Source organism: Anabrus simplex, chromosome 2 (genome assembly GCF_040414725.1).
Source record: "Anabrus simplex isolate iqAnaSimp1 chromosome 2, ASM4041472v1, whole genome shotgun sequence".
NCBI lineage: Eukaryota > Metazoa > Arthropoda > Insecta > Orthoptera > Tettigoniidae > Anabrus > Anabrus simplex.
This window is the reverse complement of record NC_090266.1, coordinates 1,134,285,571-1,134,311,699: the sequence shown is the minus strand read 5'-3', so window position 1 is coordinate 1,134,311,699 and position 26,129 is coordinate 1,134,285,571. Positions and strand designations below refer to the sequence as shown.

Sequence of the window (26,129 nt, the reverse complement as noted above, 5' to 3'; positions counted from 1 at the left end):
TGCTTTCAACCCCTCCGTGCTTGCCCCACTATCCAGTCATGCCACCTTTGCTGAGAGTCAGCTGAACAGTACCGTAGTTATTGCAGCATCTATAATCTATAATGTGTCTCTACCTTAGACTGCAGTATGCAATTTAATGGGCATCCAGTTTCTCTTTCTAACACATGCATTATACCATTAACATTGTCCTTTTCTTTTCATGCAGTGCTGCCAAATATTAATAAATATTAAATACCAAAATATAGCTGATTAATATTGTATCATAGTACAACACCAAAAGCTGCTTCTGATGAGGCCAATTTTAAACCTCAAAGACTTTTTTTTTTTCCACGTGTGTTAATACATATCACATCATAATTTCCTAAACTGCTGTCTTATCTGGTTGAAGCTTTTGTGATAACTGAAACAATGTATGTGGATAATGCTAGAGAAATGTGGTAAATAAACTCCATATGGTTTAATAAGTAAGAAGAATTTTCAAACTCAAACTGCATTTTTGAATAAGTTACTCTGTTAAGAATATTTTTGTTAGTAATGTTAGATACGGGCTGAAGGCATGAAAAAGATTAAGGACAGCTTGAATTTATTTGTAGAAGATACTCCAGCACAATGAATGTAGTAGTCTCTTGTATAGCCCTGAATTATAATGGGCTGGTGCTCGCAGCATGGTAATGAAAGCGAACTGGACTTTCATTACATCTTGCTCTTGAATCAGCAGCGATTTGTTTATGTCTCTCTACTGTATCATAGGTATAAATTTCATATTAATTCGTATTGAAGAGCAACACAGTGTAAAACAAAAGGTAATGGTTTCCACCTAATCAATACTGTTTGTTGTAACCTTAAAAATGTTACATATATTTGTTGAAACTAGTTTCAGTCTTACCAGAGACCATCATCAGTCAAAACAAACAAACAAACAAACAAACAAACAAACAAACAAACAAACAAACAAACAAACAAACAAACAAGTGATGAATATAAAGCAAGCATGAAATTCAAGGCAAGTAAAGATTTTAAAAACACTCATCACATGATGGGATAGGAAAGGCCTAGGAGTTGGAAGGAAGCGGTCGTGGCCTTAATTAAGGCATTTGCCTGGTATGAAAATGGGAAGCCACGGTAAACCAGCTTCAGGGTTGCCGACAGTGGAATGCAAACCCACTATCTACCGGATGCAAGCTCACAGCCATGCACCCCTAACCGCATGGCCAACTCTCCCGGTATACAGAAAACTAGGTGAAACACCAAAATATCAGCACTAGAAGAATCTTCTAGAACTCAGCTCAGCTGAAACAAGTGAGAACACAATGATGTTGATGGGAAAGTGTTGAGATGTTCATTTCTTTCCAATATGGATCATATTCCAATTGGAGGAAAGCTGAGAGCTTGCATAGGACATGTGACTGTGATGAGTGTTTTTAAAATCTTTACTTGTCTTGAATTTCATGCTTGCTTCATATATATGTTATTTATATATTTATTTATTTACGTTGCTGGCCCCGTGGTGTAGGGGTAGCATGCCTGCCTCTTACCCGGTGGCCCTGGGTTCGATTCCCGGCCAGGTCAGGGATTTTTACCTGGACCTGAGAGCTGGTTCAAGGTCCACTCAGCCTATGTGATTGGAATTGAGGAGCTATCTGACGGTGAGATAGCGGCCCCGGTCTAGAAAGCCAAGAATAATGACCAAGAGGATTCGTCGTGCTGACCACACAACACCTCGTAATCTGCAGGCCTTTGGGCTGAGCAGCGGTCACTTGGGAGGCCAAGGCCCTTCAAGGGCTGTAGTGCTATGGGGTTTGGTTTTATTTATTTATTTACGTCTTGCCTTTACTTCGATTTTGACTGATGATGGTCTCCGGTAAGACCAAAACTAGTTTCAGCAAATGTATGTAACTTTTTTAAAGGTTAAAATAAACAGTATTGAATAGGTAACCTTTAGCTTTTGTTTTACACTCTCTACTGTATGTCATTCAGTTACAAGAAATGTACACAGGAGAGCTCCACAGAGATTTAGAGAACATTTACTCTGGTATTTTCCTCTGGAACATTCTTTCAACCTGTTCGTTGATTTGCGCTTTGGTATGATATGTTATGTGTATGAAAGGTGCTAATGATAATATTTTACTTACAATCCCTCAGAGTGGCATGTCCAGGAAGTAAATGATCAATATATTTCATCCTAGTTCTTCATTCTTTCATTTTAGCTTGAATGTTTATTAAATGGACATTGAACTATAATAATAATGTTATTTGCTTTACAACCCACTAACAACATTTATGGTTTTCGGAGACACCAAGGTGCCATAATTTAGCCCTGCAACAGTTCTTTTACGTACCCATAAATCTACTGACACGAGGTTGACGTATTTGCGCACCTTCAAATACCACCGGACTGGGCCAGGATCGAACCTGCCAATTTGGGATCAGAAGGCCAGGGCCTCAACCATCTGAGCCACTCAGTCTGGCTCATTGAACGGTGGAAGGTGAAGCACACAAAATACACAATACTGGCAGACTTCAACAGAAATTAGGTTAAAGAGTATTAAATGATTTCCAACATTTCCTTAAAACCATGAATGTGAGTAATGAAATTAATAAAAGCTTCCAGAGCAAAGCATTTTCTGAAAGAATCCTTTATAAGGCTAAAAGGAACAATAACAAAAACAGGGTATAGGTGAAAAGATTCAGGGATTTAGGAAAGCTGATTATCTGTTTGGATGAGTTGTGCACAATCTGACTCAGTGGCTAACTGGTTAGCACATTGGCCTTTGGTCACTGGGGTCCCAAATTCAATTCCTGGCCAAGTCCTTGAGTTGTAAACCTTCACTGGTTAATTCCTCTAGATTGGGGACTGGGTGTTTGTGCCATCCTCAACATTAGATTTCATCCGAGGTAGGGCCAATCCTCACATATGTGCAGGTCGCCTATGAGCTTCAATTCGAAAGACCTGCACCGGGTCTCTCCGGAGGCCTTACGCCATTTTTACTACTACTACTACTACTACTACTACTACTACTACTCATGAGTAAATTGTGTTGAATTAAAATGTCTAAACACGGTAGCTGAGGCATTATTATTATTATTATTATTATTATTATTATTATTATTATTATTATTAAATGGAAAGACAACCATTAGAACTGCTCTACAGGAAAACAAATGGAATTATGCTTCATTTATCCCCCATACTATCACGAGCTAAATCCCATAGAAATAGTACAAGTTCAACTGAAGTCATGTGTATGACTCACGAATACAATGCTCAAGTCCTAAGATGCGTCAACCTTAATAATACACAGCTACGTCCATGTGTCATTTGAAAACTGGGTGAACTACTTGGAAAAAAGTAAAGCAAAATGAACTAGAACTCTGGAAGGTGAATGTACTTCAAGATCACACCTTGTCGTTGAGTGAACTATCTAAACTTATGTTTTTGAGAAGTGATGAGCTACTAGTAAAACAGTGAAAGACCAACTGATGTATGGTCTTGGTTTTGTTCCTATTGTTTTTGATAAAGTAAGTTCTATTGATGAATGAACCAATTTTTATGGACTTGAGCTCACAAGTGAATAATTTTAATTACATGTTGTCAAATGTGGTTCAATGAAACACAAAGGGGAAAAAAAATTTAAATAGATTATTATAGATTATATTTTTTAGTGATGACATATACATTTAATATTTTTAGATATGCTTGTATCTTTACCTTGTAACTTTCATACATTGTGAGGCTGAAGGTGTCCCCAAGAGGAACAAAACATGTTCTCCTAATTTTATTTTAAAGAATAAATTTTTAAGTACTGGTATTGTAAAAGTGGAACATTTTCTTCATATGAATCAAAAACTGTTCAAAGTTAACAATACATGCAAAAAAAATTACTTACATTATCTGTAATGAACTTCGAGATGACGAAGAACAATTTTTAATAAATTTGCCCTCATTTACTTCATTATCACCATGTAAACCTTGCCCATCTAAACTGTCCTCGGAAACTGTACTTATGGAAGGATGGAATGTCACTCTCCTTTGTGGATAGTGATTTTCAATTAATTCAAAATACATTTTTTTGCCACAAATGCTTAGTATATTATTGTCTGGCTCCATGGCTAAATGGTTAGCATTCTGGTCTTTGGTCCACGGGGTCCCTGGCTTGATTCCCAGCCGAGATGGTGATTTTAACCTTAATTGGTTAATATATCCATCTCAGAGGCTGGGTGTATGTGCCATCTATCACTAGAAATCAGCTTAAATAGGGCCCCATACCCACAGACATGCAGATCGCCTATAGGACATTTACTAGAAAAAGACATGCACCAGGTCTATCTGGAGGCCATACGCCATTATTAGTATATTTTCACTTATTTAATTCCCCATATTATTAACAATGTAATTATCCATATAATTAATTAACTCATTTTTAATTATTCACATCATTAATTAATATATTTTTTCTTAAATGCATGTAAAAATTAAATGCCTATATGGGTTGAAAATTTAATGACATGATTAAAACTTACAGAAAAGAATTTAAACCTCTATTTATATTCCATTAAATCAAAATTTTAACTAATAATTACACACTAATAAACTTCTTCATTATCTTACATCATGCACACAGTGATGCAATAATTCAACAAAGTTCAACTCCAGAATACTCAGTCACATCATGCAGTAGTAGAAATCTGGCAACAGCATGATCATGCACCACTTACTCTATTGCAGTCTAAGGTAGAGATGTGCTATAGACTTGGTCTTCCAATGCTTTCTTTGTCTGGACCATCTCTGAGATGGAGACAAGTCTCTCTGTATCCCTGTTAACATTTTGCATTTGATTTGTATTTCAGAATATCTGGCGCTTCTGTTTAATAGTCAGCATCCTCGCCTTCGGTTCAGAGGGCCTTGGGTTTGATTCCTGGCCAGATCAGATATTTTTATATATAGATTTATTAAACACACTGTGTACTTTTAACAAATAATGGTTATAAGGTCCCTTGAAAGTTATCATCGTTTGCATAGAAATTCAGGGAATTTATCCTCTCCTTACAATCGATCAAGTGGTACTGAGGGCAATACAAGCCACAGAGCGTACAGGAACACTGGGTTGAAGCATGATGGTAACCTCGTTGGTGACAAATTCTGTGGTGAAAGCCTTGCGCTGCAGTCTGCGTGAAGACATGTCGGAGTTCAAAGTTGGACTCTTTCCATACATCTGTGTTCATTGCTGGAGTTTCATAGAAGTCTGGATCTATTGCTGAAAGCTTTTGCTGTCTTTGTTCGATGTGGGCTTCATATGCTGGGGTGGATTCTAGATTATTGCTTATCATTATCTCCCTTATGAAAAAGTCTGTGTCTACCAGTTTGTACACTAACCGTGTCCGAACTGTTCCATGTAGCCGTAATGCTCTTTCCAAGTAGGTGGCTTTTACAGCTTCCAGTCTCCCCAGATTGGCCATAGTGAGGTGCGTCCATATTTTGCTGATGGCATAGCAGGCTATTGGAGCTATCTTAATGTTAAGGAGAATGAGGGCGGATCTTACTGATAGTTTCTCAATGCTCTTTATTTCAAATATGGATTTGATCGCTGCAGTGCAACGTTCCTCTATGTGTTTAGTAAACGTCTTCCCAGTTACTTGCAAGGTTAAGCCTAAATAACAATATGAGTTAACCAGCTCTAGTTTGTTATTGCCGCACTCAAAGACATCTTCTGTAGAGATATTTCCTCCTCGCCTAAATTTCATGACTTTTGTTTTGCTTGTATTAATCTCTAGATCATTTCTCAGAGACCATTCGTTTAGCTTATTGAGTCCTTGCTGCAGGGATTTTCTGTTTTTTGATAGCAATATCATGTCATCAGCGTACAGGAACATTGCAATATCTTCTGAGGCCACCTCACTGATGACATCGTGAGTCAACAGATTAAAAAGCATTGGGCTGAGAGGGACCCTTTGGAGTACGCCATTAGTCTGGGTTATAAGTCCAGACCGGCCCACTTTATCACTAACCGTAAGCCAGTTAGAACTTAGTATATCTTCCAATAAGTGCAATAGTGGATTCCCGGGTCCTAAGATAAAAGATAGTTTCCTAAATAGAATGGTTCTGTTAACTCTATCGAACGCTTTAGTATAATCCACAAATATAGCGATAAACGAAGCCTCCAGTTATGCTTGTAGCATCCCATATGATGCTAAGTACCCTCTCAATTGCTTGGATTGTTGATCTACTGGCAGTAAATCCATATTATTCTTCTGGTATGTACATCATGGCTTGTGGTAGGATGCGATCTAATATTAACTTGGTAAATACTTTAAAAGGAACACATTCGAGGGCTATCCGATGATAAGAATCTGGTGAGTCCTTTGGCCCTTTTCCTTTATATAGCACCTGGATAGTAGATTCCCTCCACCTCCTAGGGATTTTCCTCTGTACGATGCATTCATTGAATATTGCTGTCCATATAACTACAGTTAGAGAAACTGATTCTTTTAGAAGCTCGTTTGTGAGGTTGTCCGGACCTGGCGCTTTTCCTTGTTTACATCTTTGAAATGCATCCCATACTTCTTCCACTGTGATTGGCACGATTGGATCCTGCTGCGTGTTTCGAGTCTGTATGACGGCCATTTGGGTCCTTTGATATATACTTGAAAAATGCTCCTCCCATATTTTCATCGGTATAGTGGGATTCACTTTCATTCTGTGGGGTTCAAGTATTCTATACGGTTTTGATTCTGCTACTGCTATTGTCTCCAGCTCTTGCTTTACAATGAAGTCTTGTCGCTTCTTTCTGATTAATTCCTTGTATTTACTCCTTTCTTCTGAATATTTTAACAGCATCTGGCTAACACCTCTAGCTCGGGGCCTGGGTGTTTGTATTAGTTTTAATACACATTTTCATTCACATACAACACATCACATTACAAACCACCACAGAAACATGCAATGCTGAATACATCTGTACACTTAGGGTTGTCATCAGGCCAGAAAACTGGGCTAAATCCACTCAGAAGTATTGACCCCAAGTAACTGGGAAAAGACCAGGAAGAAGAAAATTAGTTTTAACATAGACTTATCTTCCTCGACAATGGGTACATGGCAAGAAAAATGTTAAGACGCTTTTAGTGTTTGGGTAGAACATGTATATTGCCGAGGGTATTTAAGTTATGATTATGTTTAATGTCTCAATTAACAGATAAAAGAGGGGGCTAATGTTGCAAAGAGAAATGAAAAATCCGCAATATAATTTTCATGAAATAGCGCTTCAAAGTAAGGCAAAATTTGTGCTAAATATGTGATGTCACATGCATGCTCTGCTATAGAATGGTGCTCTGTTGACTCGCGCACTCAGTTGGAGGTTAGCTGTCATCGTGAATACATCGTGGTCTTTTGTATTGAATAACAAATTTAATAATGAAAAAAAAAAATTGACGTCATACGCATACTCTGTTGTAAGATGGCGCTGTGTTGACTCGCTCACTCAGTTGGAGGTTAGTTGTCGTCATCAATATATTGTGGTCAGTTATATAGAAGAACAAATTAAATAAGCTACAAAACCCTCAAAACCTTTCAGCCATTAAAACAGTGACAGCCTAGTGCCAACTTTTTTTCATAATATTTACAATGAGTTTGGCAAGAACGTGTTATATTGATATTTAAAAAATAAATGCTCCATTACTGATATTATTGACAAACACACACTTGAATAAAACATATTAATACAATTTTAGAATAGCCTCGGAAATCAGGACAGAGGAACTATAACAATGGTAGATCACTCAAGTATTTGAACTGTTAGTATAAGACATTGATTGAAGTTCAGAATACAAAGGTGTGATAGTGGCTATACAATCAGCACATCATCTCAAGGCAGCAGTATGTTTTGATATTCTTGTATGGGGTTGAGTTATTTCATTAAAACTGATGATGATGATGATGATGATGATGATGATGATGATGATGATGATGATGATGATATCACATACCCCAGAAACATTCCTTTGAATTGTAATTTGTGAATCCAGCCGACGGCCTTCTGAAGTACCGCAGAACGTTTCCAGTTGTGAACGTTTCAGAGCAAAAATCTCATTCCCATTAAGTCCCTTCAATTGCTTGCATATCCTGTAACATTAAAATCATCACAGATAAAATATATTAGGTATCTTATTATCCATATCTCGTTAACCCTAAAACAACATTGTATACCTCAGAAAATTTCATCTATATAGAGTGGCATCTGTGGAGACATCTCCAAGGATGGTGAAGGGTGGTATTAAAATAGACTTCTCTTATCAATTATGTTACTTGAAGTCAAATTCACACAGTTCCCATTTCTCAAAGAAGTTAAATTCATGACAAAGCTAGGAAGCCGCTATGTTAACCCCTGGAAAGGAAACAAGGCCGTTTTGATCTTCATGATTTTTCTTACTAGCTTACGAGTCTTCTAATAGTCAGAGTCCTATTTATGCCATGATTATATCTCTCTCGTTATACAGGAGAAACTATATTTTTTCATTATTGCAAGCTTTTTACTTGAAGGAATATCCAGCTCCATGTTTAAATGTTTAGCATGCTGGCCATTGGTCCAAGGGCTCATGAGTTTGATTCCCAGCTGAAAAAGGGATTTTAACATTCAAAGGATAATTCCGATGGCTCAGGGGCTGAGTGTTTGTGCCATCTTCAGCATTAGAATTCATCATAGGTGGGGCAGGTCAACAATAAGATATCAACACCAAATACCTGCATCACACCTCTCTGAAGGATTATTATTATTATTATTATTATTATTATTATTATTATTATACTGCGGTGATATCGATGATGTATCACATACTTTCTTTGTGTGTGTTCATTGGCTGCCACAAAGAAGATGCTTAGAAGTTATGCACGGAGAATTGACGCCAGAAGGGATCGTGTCAGTAATGCTACGAAGTCGGGAATCTTGGGACCAGGTGGCAGTCTACGTAGAAAATATTCTGCGTCAGAAGAAGAAGGACCTGGACGATTATGACAGACAGTAAAGCAGAAGAAGGAAGATGAAGCACAAGATGCATTAAGCACGACATCCGCCCTGAAGTAATGCGAGAGCGGTTTCCAGGGCGGAGATAAACGTCGTGGGAAAAGGGAGTGTGGTTTTTAGTGGGTAAGAATCTCCACACACTTGTTGAGTGCGGACCCTCACAAGCGTCTTATGAAAGATTTTCCACACTACCTCGCAAAAAAAAAAAATTTAGAAAATTAAATTATTATTATTATTATTATTATTATTATTATTATTATTATTATTATTATTATTATTATTATAAGGAGTAGCTCCTACTCTTGCCACAAGAAACAGGAGGTTGCAAAAGTTAATCCCAAATGAGTCAAACCTTTTCAGTCTAATATTCTTTATAGATAAATTACGACAGATCACCTAGCAAAAAACCCTTCCCAGTAACTATAGCAATCAGTGATCACTTGCTACTGACAAAACCTTTCAGAGCACACATTTGTATAAATTGCTCTTGCAGCACGTATCTAACTAAATGTTAAGAGAGGCATGGACTGATCTCAGCTTTGCTCCACTGGTAAAGGAGTGTCAATTTGTCCATCTGACACATAGAAGGCCTTGGATTCAGATCACTGAAAATTCAAATATGTTTATGTCTACATATTTTGAAACATAATGACTGCCTCTCCATCTTCTCTCACAACACTTTATGTTTTTTTAGGTTTTTTTTTTTTGCTAGTGGCTTTACGTCGCACCGACACAGATAGGTCTCATGCTGACGATGGGAGAGGAAAGGCCTAGGAGTTGGAAGGAAGCGGCCATGGTCTTAATTAAGGTACAGCCTGGTGTGAAAATGGGAAACCACGGAAAACCATTTTCAGGGCTGCCAACAGTGGGATTCAAACCCACTATCTCCCGGATGTAAACTCACAGCTGCGCGCCTCTAACCGCAGGGCCAACTTGCCCGGTACACTTTATTTTATGATGCTGTTCAAAGTTGCCAATAGACTATCATACCTTGTTCATCAATCTCTATATATAAAATAACATGATCTGACTGAATGACTGACTGACTGAATCATCATCGCCGAGCCAAAACTATTGGACATAAAGTAATAAATTTTGGGGATACGTTTATGTTGGGGTGTAGGTGTTCACTAAGGAAGGAGTTTTGGATATTCGATCGCTAAGGGAGTGAAAGGGAGGGTGAAATTTTAAAATGAGAGTATCTATATCACAAAAGCTTAAAAGTTTACAGACATAAAAATTAGCATTTGGAATCTCCTTTAAAAATAAAGTAACATGTATTCTTTGTTTTCGGAAAATCCCATTGGGGGCGGGGATGGAAAAAAGGGCGAAATGGGGTCGAACACCTATTATGAGGAGACTTATATCTCAAAAACTGAAGATGTTACGGACATGAAAATTGGTATTTTGAATCTCCTTTGAAAATAAAGAAACACATATTTTTGTGTTTTAGAATAATCCGATGAATAGGGGTGAACAGGAGTGACAAACAGACTGAATTTTTAGAAAGACTCCATCTGCAAATTATCTTAGACACGTAACATATTACAAATTTGAAAACTGGTATTTGGAATTTCCTGTAAATGTAAAGAAAAATATTTTTTTTGGAAAATCCACTTAAGGCGAACTGAAAACGGGGGTGAATTTTTAAAATTTGCGTATCTACTGTGTATCTCAAAAACTTAACATGTTGCAGATGTGAAAATTGGTATTTTGAATCTCCATTTAAAATGAGGAAACACATATTCTTTGTTTTTTTTGTGGAAAAACCCTTAACGTGGGGGGGAGGGTAAAATAATTGAAAAATCACTTGAATTATTTGTATGATAATGTATGTATATATCAACAAATCTAAAGATGTTACAAACATGAAAATTGGCATTTGGAATTTCCTTTAAAAAAAAAAAAAAACATGCATTTGGGGTGGGGGGAAATCAACTTGGTAGGGGGGATGAAAACGGAGATGAATTACTTTTATGAGTATACATATATCTCAAAAACTGAAGATGTAACAGTCATGATAATTGGTGTTTGGAAGCTTCGTTAAAGAAACGGGTACTCTCTGTTTTTGGAAAATTCACTTGGGTGGGGAGTGTGAAAGGAAGTAAAGAAATGTAATTCTCTTTCTGGAGAAACTTATATCTCAAAACTAAAGGTTACAGGTGTGGAAATTGGTATTTTGAATCTCCTTTAAAAATAAAGGGACATGCATTTTTTGTGCGGGGGGAAACCAACTTAACGGGTGGAGGTGGAGTCGAATTCTTTTCATGAGGATACTTATATCTCAAAAACTGTCACAGACATAAAAAAATTCGTATTTCGAATTTTTCTTCTAAGTAAAGAAACACGTAATCTTTTGTGTTTGGAAAATCCACTTAAGGGGGTGAATTATTTGAAAAATTAGTTGAATTCTTTGTATGATGATACTTACATCTCAAAAACTAAAGGTGTTACAGTTATGATAATTGGCATTTGGAAGCTCCTTTATAAATAAAGTAACAAGTATTTTTGTTTTTCGGAAAATTCACTTAATGCTGGAGGATGAAAAGAAGTGAAAAAATTTAATTCCTTTTATGGAGGAACTTAGATCTCAAAAACTTAATGTTACAGACATGAAAATTTGTATTTGGTATCTCCTTTAAAAATAAAGAAACACGAAACACACATTTTTTTTGAGGGGGGAATCAACTTAATTGGCTGGGGTGAAAAAGAAGTTGAATTCTTTTTATGAGGATACTTATATCTCAAAAACTGAAGATGCTAGAGGCATGAACATTTGTATTTGGGATCTTCTTTCAAAGCAAAGAAAAACGTGTTCTTTTGTCTTCAGAAAATCCATTTAAGGGGATGAATGAATTGAAAAATTAGTTGAATTCTTTGTATGAGAATACTTATATCTCAAAAGCTTAAGATGTTAAATACATGAAAATTGGTATTTGGAATCTCCTTTAAAAATAAAGAAACACACACTTTTGGGGAGGAGGGAATCAACTTAACAGGTAGGAGAGTGGGGGGGGGGGGGGCGGTTGAAAAAGGAGTTGAATTACCTTTATGAGGATATTATATCTCAAAAACTGAAGATGTTACAGACGTGAAAATTAGTATTTGGAATCTCCTTTAAAAATAAAGAAACACGCGTTTGTTTTTTTGTTTTTTCCTTCGGAAAATCAACGTAAGGGGTGTGGGGTTGTAAATAAGTAAATAAGGAGTTGAAATTTGTTTATGAGGATACTTTATCTTATAAACTGAAGTTGTTACAGACGTGAAAGTAAGTATTTTGAATTTCCTTTCAAAATAAATAAACACGTATTTTTTGTTTCCGTTAAGTCCACTTAAGGCGAGAGAGGGGTGGAAAGAAGTCATGAAGATGAAGTCGAATTATTCTTATGACTATACATTTATCTCAAAAGCTGAATGTTACAGATGTATAGACATGAACATTGGTATTTTTGAAATCTCCTTTAAAAATAATGAGTCATGTATTGTTTTGTTTTTGGAAAATCCAGTTAAGGGCTGAAAAGAATTGGAAAAGCGGGTGAATTTTTAAAATGAGTACTGGTATATCTACATTATATGTCAGAAACATAACATGTTAGAGATAAGAAACTTGGTATTTGAAAAGTCCTTTAAAAATACAGGAACATATACCTTCTTGTTTTCGGAGAAGGAATTAATGGGAGGGGGAGGGGTGAAAAGAAGTGAAAAATAGTTAAATTATTTTATATGAGGATACTTGTATCTTAAAAACTGAAGATGTAACAGATGTGAAAATTGGTATTTGAAATCTCCTTTAAAAATAAAGAAAAATGTATTTTTGTTTTAGGAAAAAACATTTAGATGGGGGTAGGGGTGGGGGAAGGACTGATCAAAGGGTTGAATTCTTTTTATGGGGATACTTGTGTGTACCTCTGGAGCCTCTGTGTCTCAGGTGGCAGCGCGTCGGCCTCTCACTGCTGGGTTCCATGGTTCAAATCCCGGTCACTCCATGTGAGATTAGTGCTGGACAAAGCAGAGGCTGGACAGGTTTTTCTCCGGGTACTCTGGTTTTCCCTGTCATCTTTCATTTCAGCAACACTCTCCATTATCATTTCATTTATCAGTCGTTAATCATTGTCCCAGAGGAGTGCGACAGGCCTCGGCAGTCGGCACAATTCCTATCCTCACCGCAAGATGGGGGCTTCATTCATCCCATCCCTGACCCGGTCAATGACTGGAAAACAGGTTGTAGGTTTTTCATTTTTCACTTATGTATATCTCAAAAACTGAAGATGTTACAGATGTGGGAATAGGCATTTGGAATCTCCTTTAGAAATAAAAACATGTATTAATTTTTTTGACTTGAGAGGAGACTGTTTCTCACAAGTACAGTTCTATGTCGCATGGTCGTCTTAGCCCCAAAAGGTAATACCACAAACTTGGTTTACAAAGAATTTCTGGGGTAAATGAAACTCACTTTTGGGTGAGTTCTTATACTTTAGGAATTTTCAGATAATATCTTAGTACAATGCCGAGGAACGATTACTTTGATTAAATTAGGAAATCTGTGCGAGCGAAGCCGCAGGTAATTGCTAGTAAGCTAGTATTCACAGAAGCCCCAAAAGAAGACAAGGTTTCACATAAAAGTTCAAGGCTGCTCTTGTCCTGAACATCACATAGCATCCCACTCCACACCCTTCCTTTATCCATCACCGACACCCTCAGAATGACATATTATGCCATAAATATGAATTATTATACTCTCACTGACAATTTAAGGCCAAAATATTTCTTTTCACATGATGTTCTATGTTTTTAAACATGTTTCTGAAAGTTTGTCTTTTTTATTTTAAACCAAGTAACTGTATGAAAATGTGGAGATTCTCCTTGTCTCTTCGTTCTTTTGCTCCCTCATTCCACACTGACCTGTCATTGTGTTCATCCTATTATGAGTTCCCTTCACTCCCTGCCACATCCGGCTCCATGGCTAAATGGTTAGCGTGCTGGTCTTTGGTCACCGGGGTCTCGGGTTCGATTCCCAGCAGGGTCGGGAATTTTAACCATCATTGGTTAATTCTGCTGACGTGAGGACTGGGTGTATGTGTCATCTTCATCATCATTTCATCCTCATCATGATGAGCATATCACCCACGAGGGTCAAATCAAAAGACCTGCACCTGGGGAGCCGAACCTCTCCTGGGCTGATGAGGACAGTGAGTCCTGCAAGAGACTGCATGATGCATGTTGGTAAATGAGAGTGCGGTTACCATTACACCATTCCTGTATGCCCATAGAAAACCCATCAGATCTGATGAATGGATGATCAGATTGCTTAAAAGAAAAAAAAAAAAAAAAAAAAAACTCACTCCATTCCAGTAAGTGTTGAAAATGCTCTTCTTCAGCCTGCAGACAAGTGTAAATTCACTCTCTGCAATTGAGCCTCATGAATCTTCAAAATTTTGGTGCGAATAGCATTAAAAAATCCACAGCATATGAAAATATGCTGTTCAACACTTACTTCAGAAGCCATAATACGCACTAAACCAAACAATTACAGCTAAATATGGAGCAATTACGCAGTTTGTTGTGCGGAATCTTTTCACAGACTGGCTGAGACCACGACATCAGTGGATGAGCTATACAGGTCAGGGAGCTATTGAATCATCCACTCACCGAGACACAGCAGGGAACAACCAGCAACTCGGTTGAGGCTCGCACTATATTTGAAGAGGGCAGTGTATGAAGATATGGAGACTGACTTCGTCCTTTTGTGTTTTTATGTTAGTCCATGTCTCCTCTTTCTTTTGCTCAGTCTTCCCATTGCCATTGTTGTCATCTCTCTACATATGACTTTGCTGGTCACCTGTTTGCTCCTTTCCATTACTTAAACCAACTAACTGAATACTGGTACTATTCTTAAAGTAAAATAATTAATATCTGTTGAATTAACATGATTTGAGAAAATTCTACTTTCCACGTCCCTCACAATGCTTACATTACTATGAACACAAAATCAACAATGAAAGAAAGCTATACAGTCGAAACTAGTTATAACGACTCCAAAGGGACTGACAATTAATGATTGTTATAGGCGATAGTCACACAAACCGGTGTTTTTTTTTTGTTTTTTTGTTTTTTTTTTTTCTAAAAATATCATATCTTTAAATCTTAGGCTGCACATTTACATGGTTATTATTTTTCTTTTACAACTTGCTTTATGTCGCACTGACAAGATAGGTCTTATGGAAATGATGGGATAGGAAAGGGCTAGGAGTGGTTAGGAAGTGGCCGTGGCCGTGGCCTTAATTAAGGTACAGCCCCAGCATTTGCCTGGTGTGAAATTGGGAAACCAAGGAAAACTATCTTCAGGGCTGCCGACAGTGGGGCTCGAACCCACTATCTCCCGGATGCAAGCTCACAGCTGTGCGCCCCTAACCGCATGGCCAGCTCATCCGGTACATGCTTAATTAGCATAATAAAGCTAAAACAAAAAATGTAACTGAAATAAGTACTGTATTTACAGTTCAGTATTTGTGGAGTGGGACCGTGAGAAGTACGTATAGCAATAACAATGTCAACAAAATATAAAATAATAAGTGAGAAAAGGAGTAGCACAATGTAAATGATCAATAATGTCGAATACAGTCTTAGCTAATAAGCGAGATGTCCTCTCTTTATTTCCAAATTGTAAAAATCATTGATGGTGGTACACCCAATTCCTTGGAGAGGCTGATGTTTGTTTCCCCACTTTGTAACCATCATATTATTTGAAGGCTATTAGTTTAGTTAACTTAAAGCCTTAACACATGTAGTAGATGATGGAATTAAAAGGTACCCCTAGTGTTGATACACCTGTTAATGTAAGTACGATGAGGAAGAGCTGGAAGAGTTAAGTAGGGTTAGTTTTAATTCAGTGTAGGAAAATAGGAATGGAAGAAAGGTTAATCAAAGATAGTAGAACAAGTTTAAAAGGGTTATGTTTACTATTATAGTTACGATGAATTGGTAGTTTATATCAGTCAAAGTTTGCATGATAAATCATTTAGGGAAGAATCCCAGGAAGGGACATCTTCACAGTGATACTTACCTTGACTATTTAACAGACAGACTTACTTGAAACCGATAATTTACTGAAAACAAGAGTTTGAAAATAAGCTTTGCATTGTTGTCTGCAATTCCCAAATGCGTAACAAACAAAAATTCACATTGGACATTATAGTCAATACATTTCTCCAAAAATGTGATAAAAATACACCGTTTTATACAATATGTCGTAATAAGCGATGCCATGCTAACCAATTTTTTAAATACAGTGTTTACATAGGATTTACAATGATTAAAATTAAAATTATTAGGGGTCCACCTATTCAATACAATGACATTTATTAGTGTGAATTAATCACATAAGGTACTAGTTTCGGCACTTATGTCATGCCATCATCAGCCAAAGTGTCAAATCAGGCAAACACAAACAACCTTAAAACAATTTAAAACACATTATAACACCTGCAAAGATGAATGTTAAATAAAATTATGGTACATGATGATATTGCACTATAATATAAAATCCTTTTAAAAATGATGATGATTCCGTTTCATACACATAGTGTATAGTCCAGCTTGTACAGGGTGAACAAAAAATGCTGCACGTGGAGGTCTGCACGCGGTTCCTCATTGAAATTCACGACAAAAGTTTATCTTGCAAAACCTAAACCCACCAATAGGTTTAACAGAAATGCGAGTTAAGAAACGAGGCTCTGGCAACGCTGTAACGGTGCACAGCGTGGCCAAGCACAGGTCCCATGAACTCTGCGCTCTACCGGAGCTGTCTCATTAGCTCAGTGAGACGGGGTAATGCCATTAATGCCGGTTGTGCGGACGCGCCAATGTTCGAGTCGCGTTCGTGCCAATTTTTTTTCAGTTAATGTATCAAATTGTATCCAGTGTACACCTCCACTATGCAATACACTAATGTTCTGTCTTACTATTACAGTTACCTTTATTTAAACATTCAAACATAACATGAACTTCTTACAGACATAAACAACCACTTTGTTTCGTCTATGGCACAAATAAAGCCAATACGTAGAACATAATAGTGGATAAAGTAACATCGTCTCTATCCAAAGTGGTACACGGAAACACAATTACAGTACAGTAGGTAGGCTACACTGGATTGCCCATTATGCTACGCTCAATAATTCCATATTGTACGAGTGACATCCAGTCTTATCGTCACAGACCCGGTACGTACACTTATGAGCAATGTTCACTTCACAGCAGGTGTTCAAAGCGACCAGTTCAAAGCGACCACCTTGCATTTGCAAACACTTCGCCACTTGCTGGAGCATACTTTGCTGGACCCTACAAAACACACCTGCATCCACTATTGCCGATGCAGCTTGCACGCGAGCTATTAGGTCTTGTACATCCATGGGTGGAGTACTATAAACATGTTCCATTAAGTGTCCCCACAAATAAAAATCTAGTGGATTAAGATCCGGGGAACGTGGAGGCCAGAACATTGGACCTCCACAACCAATCCATTTCCCTGGAAATGCTTCATTTAACAGTTATGCACAGGCATTCCAAAGTGTGGCAGTGCACTATCATGCTGAAACCATAGCTGTTGCCGAACACCAAGTGGAAAGTTTTCTAAAGCATCCAGCAAAGTATTGCCCAGAAATGTACGATAGTGGGGTGCATTCAACTTGTCCATGAATAGGTAGAAGCCTAAAAGCACTCCTCCCACGATTCCAGCCCACAGGTTTATGCCAAAGCGTGCCTGAAAGCAACGTTCACGGGTAACATGTGGGTTGTGGTCAGACCAATAATGGCTGTTGTGATGGTTGAAAATACTTTCCAGGGTGAAGCTACATTCATCACTCCATATCACATTCTTTATAAAATGTTCGTTATCTTCAACTTGTTGCAAAAGCCATTCACAGACCTGTACTCGTTGAATGCGGTCTTCTGGCTGCTGGTGTTGAGTTAACGTGTAATGATATGGATGCAGTGATTCATCGTGTAACACATCAACAACCAGTGTTTGAGATACCTGGAACTGCCTTGCAATATCACGGGTACTTCGCCGAGGAGATTGGTGAACGGCTTCAAGAATGTCGTCCTCTGTTTGTGGAGTACGTCTAGACCTTGGATGACCTCTGTCCACTACTTGTGGACAAAGAGTACCGGTTTCCCGCAGGCGCTGCTCAAGGCGACGAAAAACATTCTTATCGGGATGGCGTTTGAGGGTACCTTGCTGCAATCTTACGAGCAGCAGCAGAAGCTTGGTTATCAGATGGACCCAACACTAAAAGCATATCGACGTATTAGCCATTTGTGTACTCCATCAGGAAGCCGCCCTACATGCACTTGACAGGACCAGTTATGGTTGTGCACTGTGTGGTTAGTCGACTCATGCATTCAGTTGAATGGATCACACTGTCATGTGTTTGAATATTGTCATGTGACAACAGGATGTCATGCTTACAAACTCAGTTACACGACGGGAACCAAGGACCTGACGTCACACACACAAAAGAAAAAACCTGACGTATATTCGAGCCGTAGCTCCATGGTGCATGTGGGTTTGATAACCCAGCCGTCTACTCAGTGAGCTGCGATGGCAGGTACAGTAGAGCGGGATGATGCACGGTTCTCTATTACATTCTGATGCACTGCAGGATGTGACAGTGTTGCCAGCTTCTCGTTTTTGACTTGTTTGCCAACAGTACCAAATCCGATTTGGCTATAGAAACTTTTGTCTTGCAATGGGATGAGGAATCGCATACCATCCTCCAAGTGCAGCATTTTTTGTTCACCCTGTATATGTTTGTTGTTGTTGTTGTTGTTGCAAGTTGCTTTACATCGCACCGACACAGATAGGTCTTATGGCGATGATGGGACAGTAAAGGGCTAGGAATAGGAAGGAAGTGGCCGTGGCCTTAATAAGGTACAGCCCCAGCAATTGCCTGGTGTGAAAATGGGAAACCACAGAAAACCATCTTCAGGGCTGCCGACAGTGGGTTCAAACCCACTCTCTCCCGAATACTGGATACTGGCCACACTTAAGCGACTGCAGCTATCCAGCTTGGTGTGTATATGTTTGAGTCTTTAATCTTGTTGAATATACGCTGCAGAATTTTGTTGTTATGTGAGGTTCACACTTGTTTGATCCGTGGTTTGGCAGTTCCAAAAGAATAAACGAACAGCGAGTTAGTTAGATCTGAAAAAATTTTTGTTCCCACTTCAATATGGGGTTTGGAACCTGAAGAAAAAATTAAAAGCCGAATTAGGCAAAAGGAAAGACAGAATGAAAAGAAATGACTAGAAACGACTAGAAACAAACACACCTTGAGCAGCCTGTTTGACCAGCAAATGGAGCTGGACTGATGAATGCGATCGCAGGGTTAAGGGCCATGTAGAAGGGGAGGAGAGGGGAGGGGTAGAGGAGGGACAACTGCCAGGAAACTAGGGAGGAGCGGAAGGATGTGGTAGTGGGGGTAACTGATGGGGATGTATATTGCATATAGCGTGAAAGATCGAGTTTTTTTTGGGAGCCTAATATTTTTTAGCCATTTAATTAAGAGAAAAGAATATTAGTTCTCTCGGAAATTTAGTTCAAATTATAGTTAGGATTGAAATATTGATCACAATGAATAAAACAATTTTCAATAGTGTTCATGATTGGCCCTTTATTTGTTATTTGAAGTATCTCAAAGTCATGTTCATTGTCAGTGAACTTATGATTAGAGTCGTGAATATGTTGGCTTATAGCAGAAAACTTGTTGTATCTTACTGCGTTGACTGCTCAGAATATCTGGTTGTGAAACTGCATCCTGTTTGACCCATGTAAGAGGCGCTGCAGTCATTACACTTGAATCTATAGATTCCGGATTTAGAAAATCTATTGGAGGTATTGACAGATGATGAATTGTGTAAAATTTCTGAAGTCCTGTTATTAGTTCTGAAGAAAATTTTTATGTTATGTTTTTGAAGGAGATTAGTGATTTTATAAACATCACTACTGAATGTAAAAGTAGATGAAATGGTAGTTTTAGGTTTTCCTTTTGTGAGAGTGGTCTTAACTCAGTGTCTGAATTCCTTGATGATCTGTTCTATAAATAATCTATTTTAACCATTAAATTTGGTGATTGCCCTGATAATATTGAGTTCATTGTTGAGATCTTTCTTTGTTATAGGTATCATGAATGCCCGGTAAACCATGCTATTGTATGCTGCACGTTTGTGTGTTTGGGGGTGTATGGAGTCTTGACGAATAGTACTGGCAGTTTGTGTATGCTTCCTGAAGATTTTGCATGAGAGAGGAAAAGGGTTTCTAAGAATAGTTAAATCTAGGAAATTGATTTCTTTATTACTTTCAGACTCAAGCGTAAATTTTATGTGGGGGTCGATGTTGTTTAGTTCCTGCAGGGTAGAGATCGCATTCTTGATTTCTTCATCCATAATGACAAATGTATCATCAGCGTACCTGGCCCACATAAGAATATTTGGAAAGTGTTGTTATTTATTTTTGTATATTCCAAAAAGTCTAAGTAAATGTCCGCTAGAATTTCCGAAGTGGGTGATCCCATAGGCAGTTCATTTTGTTGATTGATGGTTTTATCAAATGTGAAGAAATTATTATTAATGACTCAGTTTCAGAAGAGAAATGAAATCTTGTATTTCCAATTTGCTGAGAGATTTCTGTTGTTTTAAGTTATTTTCAATGATGGAAAAGAGCTTTGTTGTAGGTATGCTTGGATACATATTATCTATGAATTTTAATCATTGCAATCCCACTTCTATACGGATCATGATGAAATTTCTAAATATCAATACATAGGATTTAGACGGGACCATTATATTTCACCCTTATATCCAATATGTCATTAAAAGTGATGTCGTAATAAACAGTTTCGACTGTATTAATAACATTACTTACCCCCACACTTTGTACTGAGTTTGCAAGAATTTCAAGATTTAAGTTGTATACCATTAACTGAACACCTATGATCAAGCTTCAAACATTATAAAATAACTTAATTAACTATATAAATGATAACCATCTGCAAGAAGTATTGAAAAAATCTGTCTTACTTCTCACTGAAGCCTTTATCATGAAGCCACTGCTGAACCTCGTCAGGACTAGATTTCTGGTCAATATAAACTTCAGGTGTCTTCACAATGTCCCAATTGCGTCGTTTATTTCGAAACATTGTGAGTACAGACTTCAGCTCTTCATGCATCAACTCTTGACTACTAGTAGCTATAACAAAACATCATCTTAATTACAGAATAAGCAGTAAAGCTTTCCTGGTTTCTCTAACATACAGAAAATACAATTTGAGGGACATGCAGCCTTGACTCTGCAGTGTTAACTTTTAATAGCTTGAAGGGAGTATTTAATATCTTAATGGTGGTGGTTTATGAATTAAACTGTATGCTGATAAACATATTTTCTTGATTAGGAAAAAACTGTATGAAAAACCTATGAGGAATTTACTTGGGAAGATCATTGCCTGGGATAATAAGGAACATTGCAATCATGTTCAATTTACTTCACTAGTTAACTATTTTCTCCAAATGTTTGTGATGTAAAATACACAGCAAATTAGTAATATATATTTAGTCTACTATATCAATTACCGTATAGAATCAGGTTATTTGGTTCATAACCTAGAGGCATAGAATATACCGTAAAGTAGGGTAACTTTGGCCAACTGACGAATAGCAACACTTATTTTCTCTTGCCTCCTATACTGGAAAAGATGAACCCCTTGCAACAATTAAAATGGACATTCAATAGAATGCTCTATCAACACTCGGTAGTCCAAATAACATTGGCAGGCTCGTTGTTGAGTCAATTGATTTTTTTGCAGCCCCGACTGTTGTCTTGTCTGGTAACAGCAGCAAACAAACTGTTCTCTAGCCCCAGCATTCGATTCTCCACTCCAGTGGTTTATGGGGTCAAAATGTAAGTACGTCTGGTAACTGATCAACAGAATTTGAGGCATTTTATTCAAATAGGTTTTTCAAGGAATAGTTATGTGATAAAAGTTGTCCTTTACCGGGGTAACTTTGACCATGCCAAGAACGTACAGGAAAACATCACGCGGCCACGGATGTTGTAATTACAATCCTGTTTACTTCAAGAAAGCTTTAGAAGAGATTAATAAAAGCACAATAACAATAAACGGGGAAGTTTATCCCGACAGGGAGGGAAAGACGGTTACCATTTTCAATGATAAATAGATGGATATCAGTTGACATGGATGATACACATTTAAGAACTTGATTGACGGCCCAGATATTTCCTAATTTAGAAGACAGTGTATTATGAGGACAGTCTACAAGATTGCTTTTTTTACCGACCACCTTTTCTCTCCATACAATTGGGCTTTATGACTTCCGTACCTTTTATTTATTATCTTTGGTACCATTACAAATATTAATGCAATGCGTCATGTAATTTGTAATATTATACAATGCTTGTACACTTTGGGGAAAATGTGAATTTGATCACTATACATCACATTCACCACAAATCGTTTTAATTTGTTCATGATTGTTGATACTGGGCATTTTGCAGGTTTTCAAAAAAACATTCATGGTGGCCGAATTAACACTACATTGAAGAAAACTTTGTTTATTGAGTTATTTTTATGGCAGCCGAAGTTACCCCAAAACCTGGGGTAACTCTGGCCACTCTTTCGATAATCATTATTCATTAGTGAATAACAATTAGAATTATGTTCACATTTAAAAATGAAGAACAAACATGGCAGAGCTTATATTATATTTTACAGAAAATTATAGGGAATATTTCACATTTTTAATTTCAGAAATAAACGAAAAATTGGCCAAAGTTTTATGGTTATATTAGACCTATCCTATAAGCAGCATTAGATCAAATTCTGACTACTTTATGCAATATTCCATTGTAGGATCACATGAAATTCTTCATGGCCTGTGTGGATGATTATATTCAACAGATAATGAGTAATGTTCCAGAGACAAAACAAGACAGGTGTTAGCCTTGCCTACATTGGCTATAGTAGTAGAGGTGAAGAAAGAACTGTTAGGTGCTATACATTTCTCATCATCAAGATTTAAACTACTGGTTTAACTGGTGATCTGTTATGTGTTATACATCTATTGTCATCACTATTTAAATTAGGGATTTAACTGGTGAACTGTTATGTGCTACACACCAATTGTATTCATTATTTAAAATGGTGATTTAACTGGTGAACTGTTGGGTGCCTGTCTGCAAAGTCATCAGAAACATGCAAAGAGGTTGTCCTCCGCAGAGGAGGCCACGTTGAATATGTGATATAGTGAAATGTATTTCCAGGGTCCAAGCTACCTGTGTTTAAAATTTCATTAGTGTTCTGTGAAAAATAAAGTTGTTATTCTAAAATTAAATGTGTCAACTATTTGTGCACCACCCTGTAGCTCATACAGTAACAAAGTATTAGATATAAACAATGGAAAATAACTTTGGTTATGCATACTTTTAGAGAGAACAAATATTTCCAAAGGTATTTGGAAGTTTCTTAAAAATGTAATAATCACAATGTCTCCATGATTATTCCTCACATGCTAAAAATGCAAGAAATATAAAAGAATGGAAATTATACTATGTACAAGTTTTATTTTGTAAGGTCTTTGGATACAGCTAAAATTAATAAAGAAACGTAACATTTGGCTTCACCACTACAAATAAGTTAGATAAATATTGTCTTTATTGTTGCTGAAGTTGCTCTAGGCCCTGTTTCAAAATGCAATTAAAATGCTGCAAAATGAAACAATACAACTGATAGCAATAATAACGAATGATGGATGCACAAGAAAAGCCACTGATCAAGCCATGAAACATTTCGGCAAAAGAGCGGGAAAGCGGAAGCCAAAGACTTAATGATCTTTGGTGAGAGTGCATGACAGAAGGGCAGGTAGATTGTGTAAACATGGTCCACAAATCAATTAATAATAATAATAATAATAATAATAATAATAATAATAATAATAATAATAATAATAATAATAAATTCATTAATACTTTAATAATATATTAAAAATGATAATAGTTAGGGTTAATTTTTGCTATTTGCTTTACGTCGTACCGACACAGATATGTCTTATGGCGACGATGGGATAGGAAAGGCCTAGGAATTGGAAGGAAGCGGCCGTGGCCTTAATTAAGGTACAGCCCCGGCATTTGCCTGGTGTGAAAATGGGAAACCACGGAAAACCATCTTCAGGGCTGCCGACAGTGGGGCTTGTACCCACTATCTCCCGATTACTGGATACTGGCCGCACTTAAGCGACTACAGCTATCAAGCTCGGTAGGGTTAATTTTGGAGTTATTGCTTTTCTAACACATAATGCAACAGCAATATCTGACCATTTACAATATCTCTGAGATTAATTCTAATACACACTTATACTAAGTACAACAATAATTGACCATTCACTCAATTTGATGAATCAAGCAAGTACCTTTACCATTCCACCTTAAATTTCTTAAGGGAAGCCATGTGCCTACTGTTGACAGGGAGAGAATTCCATGACCTAGCAACAGAGATAGCAAAAGAGCGGTTGTAGATAGTGGTGTGGAGTAAAGTTATAGTAAGAGAGAAACCAGATCGTGTATTGTGGTAATGATTTTATGAGAGGAATTTGAAGTGTGGAAAAAGGTAATTTGGTTTATCTGAATTGGGTATTCTGTGAAGAAGGATTAGCGAGTGCAGTTTATGACAGTCTTGCACTCTAAGCCTTGAAAGTTTCCTATGAAAAGGCATTATGTGACTAACATAACATGGATTAAAGATGAATCTAAAGCAGCTATTTAAAGTCTCGTCTAGTTTCTTATTACTGTCTGGGGTTATGTCCATTAATACACTGTCACAGTAGTCAAGGATAGGCAAGATGAGGGAGAGAACAACTTGTATTTTAAGGCGTATTGGGAAAATAGTTGAGTAGCGTTTCAATGGACAGAGGGACTTTTGTCATTTGTTACATGTTCAGTCCAATTTAATGTCTTGTTCATTAAAATACCTAAGTTAGTCCCTGACATGCAATAGGGAATGACATCATTATTAAGCATAACTGAAGGCACATAACACCATTTTAGCAAATTAAAATTTCTTCTGGTACCAATAAAAATTTTACATCAAGATTTATTAGGATTTATTAATAAACTGTTTTTAATACGAAGGTCGATCAAATATAAACGGGATTTTTGTTCCTGAACATCAACTGTTGGTAGGACTGGCCCCGCGTTTCTGCTATGCTTAGGCAGGACTGTTAGGAGTGGGAAGAACATGCTGTTAGATATTTTCCGCCATTTCATCAGTAACACTCACGATGTCGGGCCAACAGGTGCACCCCTCCACTGCACAATGCATAATTATAAAATTTCTTGCTCGTGAAGGAGTTACAGCAGCGGAAATTTGCCACAGATTGACTGCACAGTTCGGTGATCAAACATTGTCAAGGGCGCATGTGTGTGCCTAGCATAAAAAGTTCAAGGAAGGACGAGAACTTGTGGAAAATCAGCAACACGATTGCGGTCCTCGGACCAGCGTTACAGACGAAAACATTAGTGTGGTTAAAGACATTACTGACGACGATCGACGGGCGAGTACAGTATATAAAAAATTGCAGAACAAGCCGGAATCAGTTACAGGAGCTGTCAAGCAATCATCACAAATGACCTACAGTTTCGTAAAGTGTGTTCCAGATGGATCCCTCGCCATTTGACTGAAAATCTGAAGTTGAGACGTTTAGAGGTCTGTCAGAGGCTTACATCAAGGTTTGCAGAAGAAGGTGATGCATTTTTGAATCAGATTGTCACCTGCAACGAAACATGGGTCCACCACTACACTCCTGAATCCAAACAGCCCAGTAAGGAGTGGCGGAGGAAAGGGGAGGCAGCATTAGTGAAAGCCAAGACTCGACTGTCAGCTGGCAAGGTTCGTGCAACCATTTTTTTCGATCGGCGAAGCATTTTGCTGATTGATTTTTTGCATGAGCGACGCACAATCAATGCTGCTTACTACTGCAAGCTGTTGAACAAGGCGAGGATTGCATACCGCCGCAAAAGACGAGACCAACCGATTCAACAGGTCATCT

The 26,129-nt window shown here is 37.6% G+C and overlaps 1 protein-coding gene across 2 annotated transcripts in view; it reads right to left on the bottom strand.

Moving 5' to 3' along the window:
* LOC136864740 (epidermal growth factor receptor kinase substrate 8) overlaps nt 1-26,129 on the bottom strand; it is a 368,916-nt gene that overhangs the window by 30,308 nt on the left and 312,479 nt on the right. For both annotated transcript variants that reach the window (XM_067142087.2, XM_067142088.2), the window contains exons 16-17: nt 21,093-21,261; nt 7,981-8,116 (exon numbers count right to left, since the gene is read on the bottom strand). In XM_067142087.2, coding sequence (XP_066998188.1) covers nt 7,981-8,116; nt 21,093-21,261 — 305 coding nt within the window. The remainder of the gene's footprint in view (nt 1-7,980; nt 8,117-21,092; nt 21,262-26,129) is intronic.